The sequence below is a fragment of the Psammomys obesus genome, unplaced genomic scaffold, assembly GCF_907164565.1.
Source record: "Psammomys obesus unplaced genomic scaffold, mPsaObe1.curated_primary_1811, whole genome shotgun sequence".
NCBI classification, from domain to species: Eukaryota; Metazoa; Chordata; class Mammalia; order Rodentia; family Muridae; genus Psammomys; species Psammomys obesus.
In genome coordinates, this window is record NW_026596079.1 from 8,448,945 (window position 1) to 8,466,748 (window position 17,804).

Below are 17,804 nucleotides of genomic sequence, written 5' to 3' on the forward strand. Positions count from 1 at the left end.
TATGTATGTATGTATGTATGTATGTATGTATGTATGTATGTATGTATGTATCCATCTATAAGTACACATACATATAGGCAAAACACTCATACACGAAAGAAAACAAAAGAAGGTAGTATTTTATGGGACTGGTGCACTGCCTGCTGCACCAGCGAGGCAGGTGGAAGGGGGTGTTAATATTGCACAAAGCTGTACAACATGAGACTTTATTCATTATGTTGTATGTGACAGCAGTCTGGCTTTATGTTGTTAATATATTTCTACTCCTGTTTGGAAGCTGCTAATACCTATAAATTTAATAACTTAAGGACAAGTGAAAAGCAGTAAAACAAAAATAGAAGGGTGTTCTTACCATCTTGTCTCGTAAGACAGACAATTCAATAGGGGCTTGGCTTTGGCTATTGAACTCTTTTGTAGTTAATACATTCAAATAAAAGATAGTTGGAGAGCAGAGAGAGTGATTTATGCTAATCAAAGTGCAGAAATAAGAGATTTTTAAAGTACAATCTTCATATGGAGTAAGTTAATAACCTAGCAATGAAGCATTTTGTCTTCTTGTGGTTATTGATAAATGCTTAAGCATGTTGCAGCATTAATTCATCTAACTGCTTTGGGTTTTTAATGGATCTCCATTGGCATTATTACTCAGAGGAAGATGCTGGATCAATGAGGCTATGGCTCATGACTGGAGGCATCATGAAATGTAGGTGTGGGGCTATGCAGTTAGGAATTTGGAGTGTTCACACCAACTCTCAGAGGTATGCCTATAGCTTGGACTACATGTTGGCTTTGCCCTGTGAGCTGTACTCCCCCACCCCCCGCCCAAGCTCTCAGTGTGCTTGAACTTAGATGCATTGTGCCACTTCCTTTTGGCCTTCATTGTCTGGTGAGAAATGTGCTATCTCCTGAATGATTTTTCTGATAGGAAATAGTTTTTTTTTTTTTTGTTTGTTTGTTTTGTTTTGTTTTTCTCCCTTGCTATTCTCATGTATTTCTTTGTTTTTAGTTCTCAAAAGTTTGATTATATTTCTTTGAATAAGTTTATTTGTTTATCTTGTTTGGGATTTGCTCAGCTTCTTAAATCCATTGGTTTACTTTCCTAAAAATTTAGAAGTTTTCAGTTGTCTTTTTTTTTTTTTTTTTTTTTTTACCACATTTACCCAGTTCATCATCTTCATCTCTGTGCTCTGATGACATAGTTTTAGCTCTTTTGCTGCAGTTCCTGGGTCCCTGCGCTCTGTTCACTGTCCTTTCTGGTGCTTGGATGTGTCATGCTACTCTGTGGTCAGCATCATCACCAACTTGCCTGTTCTTTTCATTTTTCTTCGAACCCATCATTGAAGGCTTTTTCCTGTTACTGTTTTGGTGGTAGTTGTTTTAATTTTCTCTTCTAAACTTTCTGGTTGGTATTCCTTTACCTTGTCTATCTCTTGGATGAGGCACTCCAGTTTCCACCTCCTGTATTGCTTGGATTTGCTTTTGAAGATATTTTTGTGGTTGTTGCTTTAGTCCTTGTCAGATCATCCTGCTTCCTGTGTCATCTTGCTGATATCTGTTAATAGCTTTCTGTCCTTCCACATGCTATTTTCCTGTTTCTTGAAGAGTCACAGGGGTGAATGGTCATGAGTAATGACTATTTGGGCTATGAAACCCTAGACTTTATGTAGCTTTTCTTCTTTGGCTGGCTCCCTTGACTCTGTTAGGGTGGAGGGTGATGCCTTGTACTTCTAGTAGGCCTGAATTCATCTTCCCTGCTTCTCTGCTTCTTTTGACACTGGGCTGGGTAGTGGAATCTAGGCTCCCACGGGTCTAGGTGATGGCATCCAGGCTCTACACTACCCCCATTGGCTCTGGGGTAAATTAGTGAAATCTATCTCCATACTGATTCTACTAACATTGGATTGGATAGTGAGGTCTAGCTTGTACTAAGGCTATCTAGGGCCAGGAAGGCTGATGGATCTCAGTGCTTTCCCCATAGCACTTTAGTGGAGAGCTGTCATGTGCGTTATGGCTGGATACTTGAGAGAGTCCTGGTTCCCTCTCAACCTTTGAATGTGGAATGGGACCAGGGCCAGGGTTTACTGTGTTGTTTGGTTGTAGTGCAGTGTAGAAGATCTCTTTTGCTCAGTAGCTCTGGCTTGACTTTTGAGTGGAAACTGCCTCTTGCTGGAGTTTCTAGATCTGTGGCCTCTTTGGTTCCAGGCTAGCTGTAGAGGCAGGAGGAAACTGAAAGCATGCCACTGCTGCACTCTTCCACTAGGTCCCATGGTTTTGAGCTGGCCTATCTCAAGTTTCAGTTTCTCTGCATTTGTCTTATCTGCAGAGCTCAGAGCTCTTATCTGGCCTTAGTGAGAAGAAAGAGTTCATTTACCCCAATCTGGGACCTTTGGCCACCGTGTTTGAAATGGTAGGTGTACACTGGGCTGCCTTTGGCTGAGGGTATTTTTTTGTGCAGTATGCTCTGGCCTGGCCAGTCCCCTTGATTTGACCTTCAGCATCTCCTCAATGGGCCTCGGGCCACTCACTTGTCATGCTTTGTTTTGCTGCCAGTTGGCCTTAAGTCTTTTCATTTCAGTCAATTTTTGATGAAAAAAATTTCAGGAGAGTTCGGAGTCTAGGATGTTGAGAAGGTGCCAGCATCTGTCTCCTTCTCATCATGTTCTGGGTTGTCAGAGTCCAGCCTCATTAGGCTGATAGGCTCTAGCTGAGGAGCATGTCAGCCTTGTAATACCCTGCAGGAGAGTGTAGGATGGAGAAATTGGCTGTGTACTGTGTATTGCCCCAGGCACATGTGTATGTCTGCTTCCTTCCTGAGTGTCCTGATTCCTGGTTTGCTCAGGCTTCACACTCCAGCTAAATGAAACAGACCTCAGAGGTATTCTGGGCCACCTGCCTTCAGCCTCCCTCCTCCCCCGCCAGAGCTCACTTGGTAGACTAGGATGGCCTCAAATTCATAAAGACCTGTCTGCCTCTGCCTCCCAGAGTGTTGGGACTAAAGGCGTGTACCACCACTGCCCACCCCTTCTGCCTTTTATGTGTTGAGTTAGAAGGTTTAAGACCTGCCCATACATGCATTGGCAGTCAGAGGAAACCCTAGAATCCAGATAGCCAGTCCTTAGAATCACAAGGTAGCTTAGAAAGTCACATGTCACTATTTCTGCAAGAAAAAGTATTGTGAGATTTCTCCAAGGGCTCGGAGTGACCCCACTGTCCATGTCGGTGATGCCCAGTGTCTCATCTGTTCTTCCCCATGCTTTGTCTGGGGTTGGAGTAAGCATGGGGACCCCTGAAAGGAGGGGAAAGGCTCTTACTGATTTGAAAAGGATCCTCCCTACGACTCTGTCTGACTCTGACTCTGAGGTGGGCAGGTCTGAAGCAGATGTACCAGGGCATTCAGTGATTTTATTGCCTCCTACCCTGTTTGTCATTGTTTCACAGTGAGTATGAACTCATTGTTACTTCTGTAGTAAATGACCTCTTCAAGATAGGGGCTAGCATAAGGGTTGCAACCACAGGTGCCAGAACCCTGTTTTGTTCTAGTCATGTCAGATGAACTTACCAGAGAACAACAGCACAAGGTGTTAGATGGTGTGCCAGGTGCCAAAATATTCTTCACGTTGACTAAAACCTGTAACTTCAGACCATAGCTCCACCTATACTCAGTCATCCCTTGGGACCCCAGACCAACAGTCTAGTTCATGGTCACGTTCTGGGAGGGCTGAGGAGGAGCCTTGTTCATTTTAGGGTCCCTAGGGTGGGTAGGCCAGAGGTTCACGGAGGACCTGGCTGCTTCTTAGCTTAGAGTTTAGAATGAGGACTTGCTATGCCAGCATCTTACGGTTTCCTTTGTAACAGTACAGAGGAGCTGCCTCCACCCAGCGGATAATCCAGGGGAATGCATGCTCACACACCCTACTGCAGTGGGTCTTCTTGTGCTAAGCATGCCATTTTCTGAGTTCTTTTGTTAAGGAGAAGAGCATAGTAATTGGACCCTAAAATGCGTCTGAATTATCACATCTTCATCAGAGCCAGCTGATAACATATTTATGACTGTATTTCAGGACATAAGATATGCTTTTTCATATCTGGTCACTGTAGAAATAAAAGTGGTTCTCTTGTTGTTATTTTGGTGTATTAATAATCCCTAGCATTTGGAGGGTACAGTATAATACAGTACCCCCCTTTATATGCTTTGGCATTTTCTGTTCATGCGTGGCTTTAAAAACATCTCCAAGAAATGCCCTGTCTTCTTCTATGTTAGAGCCTGTGTTCAAGAGGGTACGCTCTACGCCTTGTTCTGGGTGTCTGGGGCAGGCAGTTATTGAAGACATAATTTCATTGTTAGTAACAGAGCAGAGGCCCTCACCTGCCCGCCCTCTGGTGCTCATTTCCAGTCTCTGGTAACATTCTGCCTGGTGTGCTTCTCTGCAGCCCTGCTTTAAGGTCTCATGTCCCCCTCTCTGTTCTCTGCAGACTCTGTTAGTGGCCTCTTCTATCATGCTGGTACACACCCCCACCCCAGTCTCTTCATGTAGCTCAGGCTGTTGCTGTTTTCTGCTACAGTAGGTCAACAAATTCCCCATTTGTGTGTGTGGGGTGCTCGGCAGAGCAAGACTTGAGGGAGTTGGTGTAGCCCATGTGTGAGGGACTAGCTCTGAGAGAGAAGCCATCACTGCTGGACTTTCAGCCATACTGGTTCCTGTCCTGCTCTTTTAATACCTCAACTTCTGTGAGTTCCTTGCCATTTGGTTTCTACTAGGATCTGTCTCTTGGTCTCCTGTGGCTCTGACTTGCAGCAGTCTCTGCTGAGAAGCTTCTGTCCCTGCAGGCCTTTCCTGGTCCAGTATTCCTCACTGAACCCTGTCTCATGCCCCGCTGCTTGGCTGAGCCCACATTTATATGACTGGCCCTGGGTCACAGTTGTTGTTTTTGTCCTCACTCAGAATTGCAGGCAAAGTCCTCTGCCCAAAAGCTGAACATGCAATGGGTACCAGGGAAGCTCATGTTAATTAATAGCAGATGGCTGAGGTGAGTGTCACCCTGAAGTACCCAGGCCCTGTCTGGTGCTTTCATACAAAAAGCCATTATATTTATTTCATCTCTACTTGATGTTTACTATGCATTTGAATTGAGAGAGGCCTTAGAATAACTCTGCAGTCCCCAGATGTTCTCCCCTGTTAAATGTTACAAGGTTCTTAGCCTCCTGACAACATCTGTGAAGTGATGTTAGAACATTAGACTAGTAGAGGCTGGCCAGGAAGTTACATCATGGCAAACTATAAGAAACAGTGGCCCTGTGTTGTCTGTGTCAGGCTGCTCTCTTGAAGGGCCTGGGCCTAGATTTCTCTTTGTAGCCCCATATTGGCTCAGGGCTTGCCAGTAGCCTGTGGTTGATATGTTAGTTATTGTGTGTTTAAGTTTGTTGCAGACATGACTGGTTTTAGGCCTGTAGGTATCCTGAGTATTTTAGCTGTAACTTGGTAGAGCTCAGCTTACAGTTTCCTAGCCATACATATATCCATGTCAAAACCAGGCATTAGGGTCTAATGGTTAATACTGTCCATTCAGCAGGATCTAGACTCACCTAAATCATGCCCCTGAAGAATAATCTGGAGCCTGTTAATCTAAGTGGGAAGCCCTATTCTAACTCTGAGAGAATCCATTCAATGGGCTGGAGTCCAGACTGAATAAAAAGGAGAAAATGAGCTATGAAGTAGAAATTTCTGCTTTCTTTGGAAACTCAGTTGTGTCATGACTGCTACCTAAGGTCGGGGGATTGGAAGGGAGGTAGAGATGTTTAAGAACCTTAAATAAAGTAGATTAAGAGTTCATCTCTCTGCTTCCTGGTTTGCAGTGTGACCAGCTGCTCAGAGTTCCTGCCACCTTTGTTTTTCTCCATGGTGAACTGTGAGACCCTTGAACTGTGGGATCAGATTCAGTCTTCCTTTACTAAGATGCTTTTGTTGAGTGTTTTATCAGTCACAGGAGTAACTGATACACAGGGCATCTGGCCTCTGTCCTGGCCTCTGTCCTACTGCTGGGACAGAAGCAAGTTTCTTTTCTATACTGTTTTCTCTCCTGTGGGCTTGGGTTTCTATCTAAACCATTTTGATGTATAACCATCAAGAAGCAGGTTATGAGAGCATAGAAAGCTTTTTTTTTTTTTTTATGCAGAAAGAAAAGTATTGTTATCATGTAACATATTGCTTGGAAAGCATTTTGTGTTCCTTAGGAATTAAACCTTTCCTGGAAATGATGAAGTATCGACTGATAGTACTCAAGAGAACATTTTATCGACTAAGCAGTGTTCTGCTTTGTTAAATTTCTGTTTCATATATTTGCTAGAAACTGATCTCAGAGGCCAGTTCACGGTGAGACCTTTCCTGTGAATCCAGGGAGGGTTTCCTTCCTGTGACTTACTGTACCTGGCCCTGGCTGGCTTTGGTCTTTATTCCAGCCAGGGTGTGGGTGGCTGGTCACCCTGGTTCTTATATTCTTTTTTTTTTTTTTTTGCTACAAAGAGAGGGAGAAAAGTGGAGTGAGAGGCGATCAAGAGAGGTTTTTATGTTTAGAGGGAAGAGATGAGAACATGTTTGCAGGCCAACAGGAGAGCTCCAGCGGGGAGGGAGGAATGGATGAGCTGCAGAAAGAAGCAACAGTGACTGCAGCAGTGTTGCTGAGTGGGTGAAAGGGGCAAGTTCTGCATGTGCCAGGCGTTGATGATGTGCCCAGTGGCCTGCCTTCCCGGATGAAGGCAACAAGGGATGCATTGTCTTTGAGTAAGTAAAGGTACTAATGACAGCAGTTTGTGGCAGTCTGGTTTTTTCAAACCACAATTCTGCATGCTGTCTGTGAGCCTAACTGCTGCCTCCATGTCCATACTAGAGTGCCAGTGCTTGTGCTGATTCTGACCCAACACCAGTAGGACTGTACCTGGCAAGAGTGAGGATTCAAGCAGGCCTAGCAGGGAGAAGGAGCTGCTTCTAGCTGTATCTAGTGAAATGGGCACAAAGGTAAACTGAGACAGACGTGTGACGCCCACTTAACAGGACAGAGTGCAAGGTGTGCACCCAGCCTTGCCAGCTGATGTGTAAATCCCACATGGGGCTGGAGAGTGTGTGGTTTTTATCTGTTGGCACAAGGCAGAGGGTAGCTGAAACATGGGCTTGGGACATGGTGGGTTCACCTGGAATCTGCTGCCAAGGATGGCGTTGACCTTCTCTGCCCACTGACTCAGTCACCCAGAGTACTTGAACTTCTTCAAGGTCATGTCACTTTGTAGTACTTAGGGATGGCAGTTGGAAACTTAGCCTAGGTCTGGCCGGCTGGAAAGCCGTGCTCTTTTGTATCATACCAGTCTCTCCATTTCAGCAAACATGTAAAAATGTCAACAAAAAAACCTGCCTCTTAATGGCTTTTGGGTCCTAAATAAAATATTTTATATGCATCTATAATTATTTTATTAAACTAAAATATGAGGTCTTCTGTTCTTTTTTGTCCCCATGCCTAAAATATTGTTAAGAATGAGAGGAATTATTAGTTTTGTTAAGAAAAATGATAGTGTTTTAGGTAGAAATTAAGTGGCATAAAATAACACATTCCTTGCTTTTGTGTCTCATTTGGTGCTGGAGGCACTCATTCAGTTGTTGCAAGGGTCTTCTTGGGAAGTGTTGCCATGGTCAGGCTTTCCTTGTACCTGGTCTGACAGTTTGGCCTGAATACCGAGTGATCCCCAGTATGCTTCCTTCATCCGAGGGCAGGGTTTTCCTTTGAGGGCCATGGACTGTGGTTTTCTGGAGTTTGGGCTGCTGGGTGGATTTGGGTCATAGGGACGCCTATGTTAATCTAGTCTCCTTTGGAGAAAGTCTTGAAAACTTGTAAAAAGAGTTTTCTTGTAATCATGGGCTATCTGAGGTATCTGCAAAGGGAACACAGTCTGCAGGATGCTGATGATAATGCCTACAACAGTTCTTTCTCTGGTTCTTTGGAGTAATCATTGTTTATGTGATGGAGAGTTAACAAGACTTTTTCTTTGTTTTTGTTTTTTTTTTTCCTTACAGAAAACACAGCTATCTTCATGTGTAAATGCTGTAATCTTTTCTCACCAAATCAGTCAGAACTCCTGACCCACGTTTCTGAGAAGCATGGGGAAGAAGGGATCAATGTGGATGATGTCATCATTCCCCTTAGGCCTCTGAATACTCCTGAAAACCCCAACCCAAGCAAGAGTGGAGATGGTAAGGACAGCAAGAATGCCGGGCAGGGACTTGTGATACAGGAACACTCCAGATTACTATGAAGCCAGCTCTCTGGATCATGGACACAGCAGAAACATAAAGAAAATCCATCCTGGAGCCACGTAATTCTGAATGTAGATATTTTTGTGGAAGATTAGATCTTTGAATTTCCTATCCAGTAGCTTCTGTGGGTGTTCCTTTAATACCTGGTCAGTGATGTGTGTGTATATATGTATATATGTGTATTTATATGCATGTGTATTTGTATGTGTGTATATATGTATATGTATATGTGTGGATATATGTGTGTTTGTATGAATATATGTATGTATGTTTGTGTATATGTATATGTGTTTGTAGGTATATATGTATGTGTGTATATATTTATATATGTATGAGGCAGGTTTCAGTGGAATAAAAACAGGAGTCTGACCTCAGACAAGTGTGGAGTGGTTCAACTCTGGCATCCACCTGCTGAATTACTTAAAGCAAATGAAATTTCTTTTCTAACCCTCACTTTACTTATCTGAGAAATGAAGACGACACATATTCAGATTAAGTCAGAGAATGTACCTCCTGTACCCCAGGTCCTGCACAGATGAGGATGAAGGTAGGTGTTGTTATATACTATCAATAAATTTCTATCGGTAAGCTTGGAAACAGTGTCTCCAAACCTGTATTGTAAACCTAAAGAAAGGTTCAGATTGTGAATCTTGGATTCACACAGTATCCTTCAGGTTCACAGTCAGTGGGCAAAGTGAGCTACATCTGTCTGCAGCTACTGTAGCTCTATTTCAGAATGACACCAACCATAGTAGGTGCCATGGATTAGAGAAGCCATCTAGGTGCTGTAATTAGGTCCCCAAAGACGATAAGGAAAATATATAGTACAGGAGGGACAGCTGCAAACAAGAGTTAGAAAACTTCCCCTTAAAATCCTTTATATATGATGAGGGATAACAGCCATTCTCCAGAGCAGAAGCCCAGGCTGGGTGGCACATGTCTCATTGAGGGGTTCATTAGCCACCCTCACCATACAGTTGTTCCTTCTTGGGAATATTCAGACTGGCATTCAGGATAGTCTGGCTTATTGATCATCTGTCGGAGACTGTTAATAAGGAGAGACTCCAGACAAAAAAATGTTTGGTTAATAAGTCCCTCTGGCCCAAGCCTGGGGTGCTGGAGGAGTATGTCTGACAGATGATTAAGTTGTTGAGAAGCTAGAAAGTCTTACTAGTTACTGTTTGTGTCTCATGATGAGAAACAAAGAAAACACAGCCCGTGAAATGGGCAAAGGAGGAGGGATTCTCTTGGGTCAACATCACTATTGCTAGTAGTGTGTGCTTGTGCACACAAAGGCTTTGGGGCAGACAAAGCCTTTCTCTCCCACAGAAAAGCAAGTCTGTGGAAAAGTCATCCACAGTCACTTCTCAGTCAGCAGGGAATGGTTTGAAGGAAAGAGGAGGAAAGCTTACACAGACTAAGAATCTGTCCCCCTCGCCCCCAGACCTGGAGGTTCGGTTCCCATCCACTCCCTGTCCTGTGAAGAGTTCTGACCACAGGGAGGAGCTACTGGGATGCAGGCCATTTACAGAAGTGCTTCCCTGCTGTGGGAGGCTTCCCAAGAGGACAGATTCCAATGAGAGACACCATGGCTGTTTGGGTTGAGCAGACATCCACTCTGGAAAATGGGCTGTTTCTTATCATATTCACCTGGCAGACTGGAGTCAGTGAATCATCGTGGCCAGCATGTCAAAGGAGCTTTTGCAAGGGTTTTAGTTCCTTTCTGTCAGTGTTGCTTTAAGATTTTCTAACTAAAATGAAATGAAGCATGAATCAGACAGAAAACAATTTTACATTTTTGTTTCTTTTATAAATAAGAACAAGAGAAATGACAGTAACGCCTGTGAGTTTACAGGGAGTTCTGTGTGTGGGTGTTTTGTGAGATGTATACCCTGACTTCTACCCTTCCCTTCCTATGTAGAGATGTCATTATTCATGCAAGACCTCTTCCCCTCCCTGATGGCATGATCTGTCTTTGACCATGGTCCCCCCCAGCTTGTCTCCCCACTTTATCACCTGAGATCTACCTGCTGGGAAGTTAGCAGTTGACTGAAGGCAAAGGTCAACCTTCTGCCTTGGTAGCCAGTTCCTGAAAGATGGCTTTGTCCAGCTCACTCCTGCATATTCCTTGGCCTTTATCAGCTTGGGTTGACCTGGAAGGACTTGGCACTAGCCCTGTGTGGTGTTAGAGTCCCTTTCCCTGGGCTTTAGAACCCCCCTCAGGGTCTCAAATCAGTCCTTCCTGGCCATGTGTTTATGGTGCTTTCTTCCACTTACTCCAAAGCTGGCTTTGGGTATTCCTCTCCTGAAGGTGGTACCCAAGCACAGGGCCAAGTGCCAGGTGAATGTGTCACTCACTATTTGAAATTGTCATTTTCTTGATGTTGGCTTTGTTGCCTCACTGTGTCTCTTAAAAGGTGCTTCATCCCACCTGTCACTTCTCAGGAAGCATCATTAATGACCAACAGAATGTAAATTAAGATAATACTTAATTTTAATTTTTATTCAAATTGGTGAAAGCTCTTAAGTATGTAATAGTATTCTTGGTTGATATGAGTATGGAAAAATAGAAGCTTCTAGATCCTGGTAGAATGTAAATGGGCAAAGGGTTTCACAGAGCATTCAGATATAGCCTGTTAAAATTCTAAATGAGCACACCCTCTTTCTGCTCAAGCAGAGATCAGTACATCAGTCAGTGAGTTCCAGGGCATAAAAGGAGAGGGAAATATGATTGCTTATTGGTTCAGTTTTATACAGTGATGAGAACGTTCTAGAATTAGGTAGTTCTAGGTAGTACTACCTCATATATGTATATATATATGTATATGTATATATATGTATATATATATATGTATATATATATGTATATATATATATATATCATAAGTACACAGTATAGAGTGTTCATATGCATTGTTTATAAGTTGGTGAAAAGTTTGTTTTCATGAAAAGTTAGGTGAATTATGTATTTTCTACAGAAAGAAATACCACACAGACATAAAAAGAAATAGGAGAAATGCTAATAATATGTTAGTGTATGCTTGAAGTTTGCTAAACTGATTATATGTGAGCTTTGTTCTGTGCCTTTATGTTAATTTTACTGTTTCATAGGCTTTTGTCCCTTTCTAAGTAATTTAACTTTTTTTATGACCTACTTTTCAGTCTGCTAATTCTATTTTTACTTTTTTTTCTTTTTTGAGGTAAAGCTGACTTAAAATTTTACCATATTAACAACCTTGGAGCATATAGTTCATGGTTTTAAGCATGGTCAAAATGTGTATGCTATTGCAACTGCCTAATTCTAGAACATTCTCACCATTGTAAAGCAAAACTGAACCGACCCTTGCATGCACTAAGCAATCATATTTTCCTTTCCTTTTATGCTCTGGAACTCACTGATTGATGTTGTGTCCCTGTGGGTATCTATGCTCCCTATATTTCCTATAAACATGGCCTTCTGTGTCTGGCTCTTTTCACTTAGTATGCTGTTTTCATGATTTGTCCATGTGGTAGCATGTTCCAGTTCACTCCTTTTCATGGATGATTGACATTGTTAGCGGAAATTTAGCTTGTTTGTACTTTTTGGCTATTGTGAATAATGCTTCTATAAACAGTAATGCACAAATTTGCATATGCATATATGTTTTGTTTTCTTTTAAGTATGTGCCTAGCAATGAAAATGCTGGGTTATGTAATTCTGTGTTTAAACTTTTTGAGTGTGTGCACATGGGGTGTGTGTGTGTGTGTGTGTGTGTGTGTGTGTGTTGTATTAGTCTCTGTGTGTACATGTGGGGGCAGTATCAGGATGTTATTTGTTCTTCTATCACTCTCTTTTTTATTGTTCTGAGACAAATCTCTCATTTAATTGTTAGTTCAGCATTTTGATTAGGCTGGATGGTCAGTAGACCCTTACGATCTGCCTGTCTCTACCCTTTCATACATATGCATCATAATGAGAGATTAGCAACAGAAGCATTATAGAGTACAATTAAGATGGCACTCTACAGTAAAATTGCCAGCATGGCTAATCCTGAATTTTGGGGCCATTATCACATAGAATGAAGATCACGTAAGGATAAGCACTGTGATAACCTGATAGTTGCTCTCATGACCAAGATCCCCCGGAATGCCTAACAGGCAGGTAGTGCCTACAATGTGCCTATGCTGCACACAGTGATGATGCCTAGAGTTGCCATCATGCTATGGGCTTGACTAGTTCTGGGATTGCTCATTTGGTATGTTTGGATCAGAGATGCCAATAGACAGTGGTGATCATGAAAAGTGAAACATCACTGCTTTTCTCACTGAGTCATTTTTCGTTATGATTTACTTTTGACTTAAATTCTTTTCTAGTACATTTTGTTCTTTTTTTCATATTTAACAGATTAATTGCTTGTATAGTTTAATTTTAAAAAGTATTTCTTAAGACTTTAATTAAAACCAGCTTCTTACAATGACAACATTTCTTCCAGAGTCTTTCATTAGGAGCCCCATGTTCCTCTGTTTCTCTTTTGAAAGTCCATAAACTCTGAAGCTTGTCCAGGCTTAGTCTCTCTCCAATGCTTCCAGTCAAGGTTTAACCTTCACAATTCATTTTAACTTGAGAGATACTTGAAATAGTTTAATTAAAATTTTAACTGCGTAGTAATTGATTTATTGCTTTTCTCTCCTATAACATGGAGGTTCTTAAATCCTTTGCTTTATTTGATAGCCCTTTAGTCTTTTTGCTCACAGAGGATGTGTTCTGCACAATGACCTTGTACTTTTTCCCTCTTGAAAATTAAGTCTCTGGCCTTGTTCCAAGCTGTGATCCAGAAAACAAAATTGCCAAGTGGATCTAGCATCAAGCTCATTCTCCCCATTGTGTGTATATGTGTGTGAGTTATGTGTTTGTGTGTATGTGTGTGTTGGTACTTGTGTGCATGGACAGCTGGGTCATTGTTTAATGAAAAAACCCATTTTATCTGTTTCATCTTAGTAGGAACTTGACCCTTTTCTTTTCATCTTTTCCTTTCTTCCCAGTCCTGTGTTCACTAACCATCAACTATGGGTCTGCTTTGTTCCTGGTTGCTATGCTAGATGCTGAGGGGTTCCACGTGCTATGCCTGGTAGCTGGGTCCCTCTGGTGGATGATAAGTACCTCAGAGGTACTGCAAATGCAATGGCTGAGTGCTTTTGGCTGCTAAGTCTGGGCTGCTCATGTGGGGATCATATACTCTAGCTTGAGGGTAAAAGAAGGTTTCCTAGGGAAGCTGATGTCAAAAACTTTAGACCTGTTATTGAATTTAAAAAATAAAAAGGAAAGAAAAGGAAAGGAAAGATGACTGGTTCTGTGTTTTCTGCACCAATGGGAAAAAAAAATTAAAAAAAAAAAAAGGAAAGGAACATGCCTGGTCTCAGATTTCATCACCAAACAAATAAAAAGAAAAAAGAAATAAAAAGGAAAGGACATGACTGGTCCTAGGTGTCAGCAGCCAAATGAATGAAAAAAGAATTAAAAGGAAAGGTCCTAGAAGTATTGTGGAGAAGAAAGTTTATTATAGATAGAAGGGAGAGCATAGCCAGAGGTAGACATATCTGGGAGAGTCCATAGTGGTCATGACCCTGAGCCACTTGAGGAGAAAGGAGAAGGGGAAGGGAGGAGAGAGAGGGGAACCAAGCACAGCAGCCAGGAGGCCCAAAGGTACAAAGAGAATGGGTAACCAGAGCGGTTGGGTTATATAGAGAATAGTATCTACCTGGAGAAGTTTGGGGTAGTGGGCAGGCTATGCCAGCCAGAAGAGCCCTGTAACAGGTAGGGACTGAGATGCTGGCAGAACCTGATGGCCAGCGTCCTGCTTTGATGTGATAAATAGGCACCTCAGCCATTTGTCCAAGGTTTGAAACCTAACAGTTCTGTTGTCTCGTCTGTACATCTGTTACAGATAAAGTTGTTTTCAATGATGTATGGGTATGTTGCTTTGACATGGTTGTGAAGTTCAATGACTGAGACAGACAGTTCTGTTCAAACCTTATCTCTGCCACTGACTAGTTCTGTGACCTTGGGTCATGTTAACTAACCTCTGCAAGTCTCAGCGTTTGTTTTATTTGTTTTTTGTTTTGTCTTAAAAATCCATCAATTTACTCATCTATTTTGTTATAAAATGTGTATGTATGGTATGTGTGTATGTGTGTGTGTGTGTGTCTGCATGTACATGTATGCACCACATGTGTTCTGGTATCAATAAAAACCAGAAAAGGATATCCGATTCCATAGAACTAGAATTACAAGTTGTTGTGAGCCTCCTGATATGGGTGCTGGGAAACAAACCTGGGTTCTCTGTAAGACCTTGCAAATGCTCTTAACCACGGAGCCATCTCTCTATCTGCTTCAGTGCTCTTGACTTTATACTTGGGATAGTACTGATGATGTCCCTGGGGATTAAATGAAGCAGCGCCTGTGCAGTCAGCATGGTGCCTGTGGTGTATGCACATCAGCATTATTCACTATGGCTGTCTTTTCCCCTTATGGCTGGTGGGACTGCAGGGAGAGAAGAGCTTTGGCCTTTGGCCTCTGGTGCCTCAGCTGTGCTGTAGAACAGGATGCATTCTTTTTCCACAGAGGGGCATGGCATTGTTCAGAAACCTAAAAGGCTCTTGCTCCCTGGGTTCTCATAAATAATTCATTGTCTCCCCTAGTGCTTCCCAGGCTTTGGAAATAAATGTCAGGGAGATTGACTGTCAGGGCCCTACAATGTTAGTCTTTCCAAATTTTCCAGGATCTGGAGCTATCGTGACTAGAGACCAAGCTGCCATGTAAGCACACCTGGAGGCTGCTTTTCTGCAGTGCGGCCATGATAAAATCAGCGTGACCTTAACTACACTTTGCTTTCTTGGGATATGAGCTATTTTAAAATGACAGAATCAAGAAACATACATTGAGAGTCAGGGTGAACAGGGATGGGGGCACATCTAGGAGTCACATTGTTTAATGATGGCCTGGTTGGTTGGTTTGTCGGTTGGTTGGTTTTTTGACAGGGTTTCTTTGTACAGCCTTGGCTGTTCTGGATTTACTTTGTAGACCAAGCTGACCTCCAACTCACAGTGATCCACCTGCTGAGCGCTGGGATTAAAGGGGTACACCCCCACTGCCTGTAGTACTTTCTTAACTAGGATATTGAAAGTCAGAATGTTAAGGCTACAGTGGAATAGCATACAGTTTCCACCCTGTCAGTCATTCTTGAGTGCACTGCGCATTGTGACAGTAGCCTCACTTATTACAAGGGCTCTGTAAAGTAGAGACTGATGTATGCTTAGAAACTTGAGGTGTAGGGAGGGTTGCAGGGCTGCCCAACTCAAAAGCATTTTCTTGGCACTGCAGACCGGATCCATACAGATGTTTACAGCTGACCATCATCCGCCAGCCCTGAGGGGCTTCCACCATAAGATCTGTAGTGGAGAATAAGGATGCCCACCTTCCAGCTCTGTCTGCATGTTCAGCTAATGGTTCTGGAAAAACGTCAAGCCTCGGGAATCTCTGGGTCTTTTGTTTCATACTGAGTGAATTATGCCTGTTATACACATCTCACGAAGATTTTATAACAATAAAATGAGGTAGTATCTGGGAAAGTCTCACAATCTTGAGTGATGTACAAAGAAAAGCCTTCCATTATATATATATTATATATAAATATATATAATATAAATATAAATAATATAAATATATATTTATATATATATTTATTTATTTTGTTGGGCTCTTAAATTTTTTTAATTAAATTTTTTTGGTTGAATTTGAAAACCTCACCCTGATTCTTTCTGCTCTTTGCCAGGGTTTTTGGCCTTGGATGTACAAGGTTGATAGAGCTCAGATATACCCTGCCTCTGCCCCTTTCCTTTATTAGAAACTGAGAACACCAGACACAGCTCATTCTCCAAAAGCCCTTTTGGCAATCACCACCCAGTGACTGTTTTCTTCTCACCTGCTTGCTCTCTTCCACTTCTGTTGAAGAACCAGCAAGACCCTGGACCTAGAAGGTAGCTCAGGACTCAGGGTTTATAGCAGGAAGAGAGGAAAAGGACTTAGGAGGCTGTGCTTGAGGGCACATTCCAAATATTTGTGGGTGTGACACAGTCAAGTGAGGGCACAGTTCTCCTTCAGTAGCTGTTGGCAGCACCCAGGAGAAGGTGCTAGGATTTGGACGGGACCACCTTCTAGGTTGTGCATTAGGGTCTGACCTGCAGGTAAGAAAGTGGACATAGATGAGGGAAAGAGGACAGTGATACATGTACATGTTCAGCAACTCAGAGCAACTGCACTGGACAGTGTAAGGGGAAGCAAAGGAGAGTGGAGGTTTTTCTCTCTCTCTCTGTCTCACACCCACCCACACTCTGTGCACCTGTATATGTTGTGTATGTGTGATGTTTGTCTGTGTGCTATGTGCTAAAGGGCCTAGAAGAGAAAGAGGAAGATGTGAGCAATAGCCATGTACCCAAAATAGAGCAATAACGACAAACCAGAGAGATTATTTCATCCAGGTCTGTCTTGGTGAACTAGTGAGTTTACTGGGCTCACTTATCGGAGCACAGAAGGCGGCTTACTTACAGGAACATGCATGACCTAGAAACAGCCGCTTCACCCAAAAGCCCCACATTGCATGAGTGATAACCTCCTTACAATCGCATAGATAGAGCCTACACTTCCGTTTCCCCACTCCTTTCATGTACTCGAGCACCCCCTGAGACGTGCATCTGGGAGGCTGGTGTAGGGTGGACTGGCCAGAATCTTAAGAGAGGGTTAATAGCCTTCCCGAGCCTTCCTTCTGTGAGAGGTGGTAACAGCCCCAACCTTAGGAGGATCTGGATAGTTTGACTAATCAGAGCTGCTCTGCTTCTGAGAAAACAAAGGGACACATCATGCCTGGTAAACAGTGTTCCCCAAAACAAGGGTCTGAGGATTATGGGGCAGATTTATTCAGAATAATGATGTTCCAGAGCCAGGAGATGATAAGGAGGCAAGGGCTTGTGGTGGGAAAAACCTGGAACAGAAGGCTGGTACAGAAGTGAGTGGATAAAGCCATTTGAAAATGGAAAGAATGCTTACTACATAGACTTAGGACAAATGGCCAGAGCTCAGTGACAGACCCAGGCAAGGGATTGAGGGAGAAGCAGAGGAGGAACCCAGGCAGCTCGGATGCTTTGACTTGAGGCTGTGTGGTTTTCTTTTTAGCTCCAGAATTCTCAGCCCTTCATGAAATGTGGGTAGTTGACAGCAGCAACTTGTTTTCAGAACTTAAATTATTCCAAGCTCATTTATGAATATTTCATTTTTAGCTAACTAATTGGTTTCGAGGATCTGAATTATGGATGTAGAGGATGGAAGATTAGTTTTGTCGCTGTTGTATTGGAAGCTTTCAGGGCTGATTTTATTTCTTCCTTAACCACAAGTTTCTACACTGCTCATTAGTTTAGTTCGTCTGACTCTGTGGGATCAGGACACTGGCTTAGGTGCTAAGGGACATAAAG

General features: G+C 42.7%; 1 protein-coding gene across 1 annotated transcript in view; it reads left to right on the forward strand.

The window, feature by feature from the left end:
• The window catches only part of Zfat (zinc finger and AT-hook domain containing), a 187,953-nt gene that overhangs the window by 28,380 nt on the left and 141,769 nt on the right, over positions 1-17,804 (forward strand). The window contains exon 2 of the mRNA XM_055626715.1: positions 8,061-8,237. Within this exon, the coding sequence (XP_055482690.1) occupies positions 8,061-8,237 (177 nt within the window). The remainder of the gene's footprint in view (positions 1-8,060; positions 8,238-17,804) is intronic.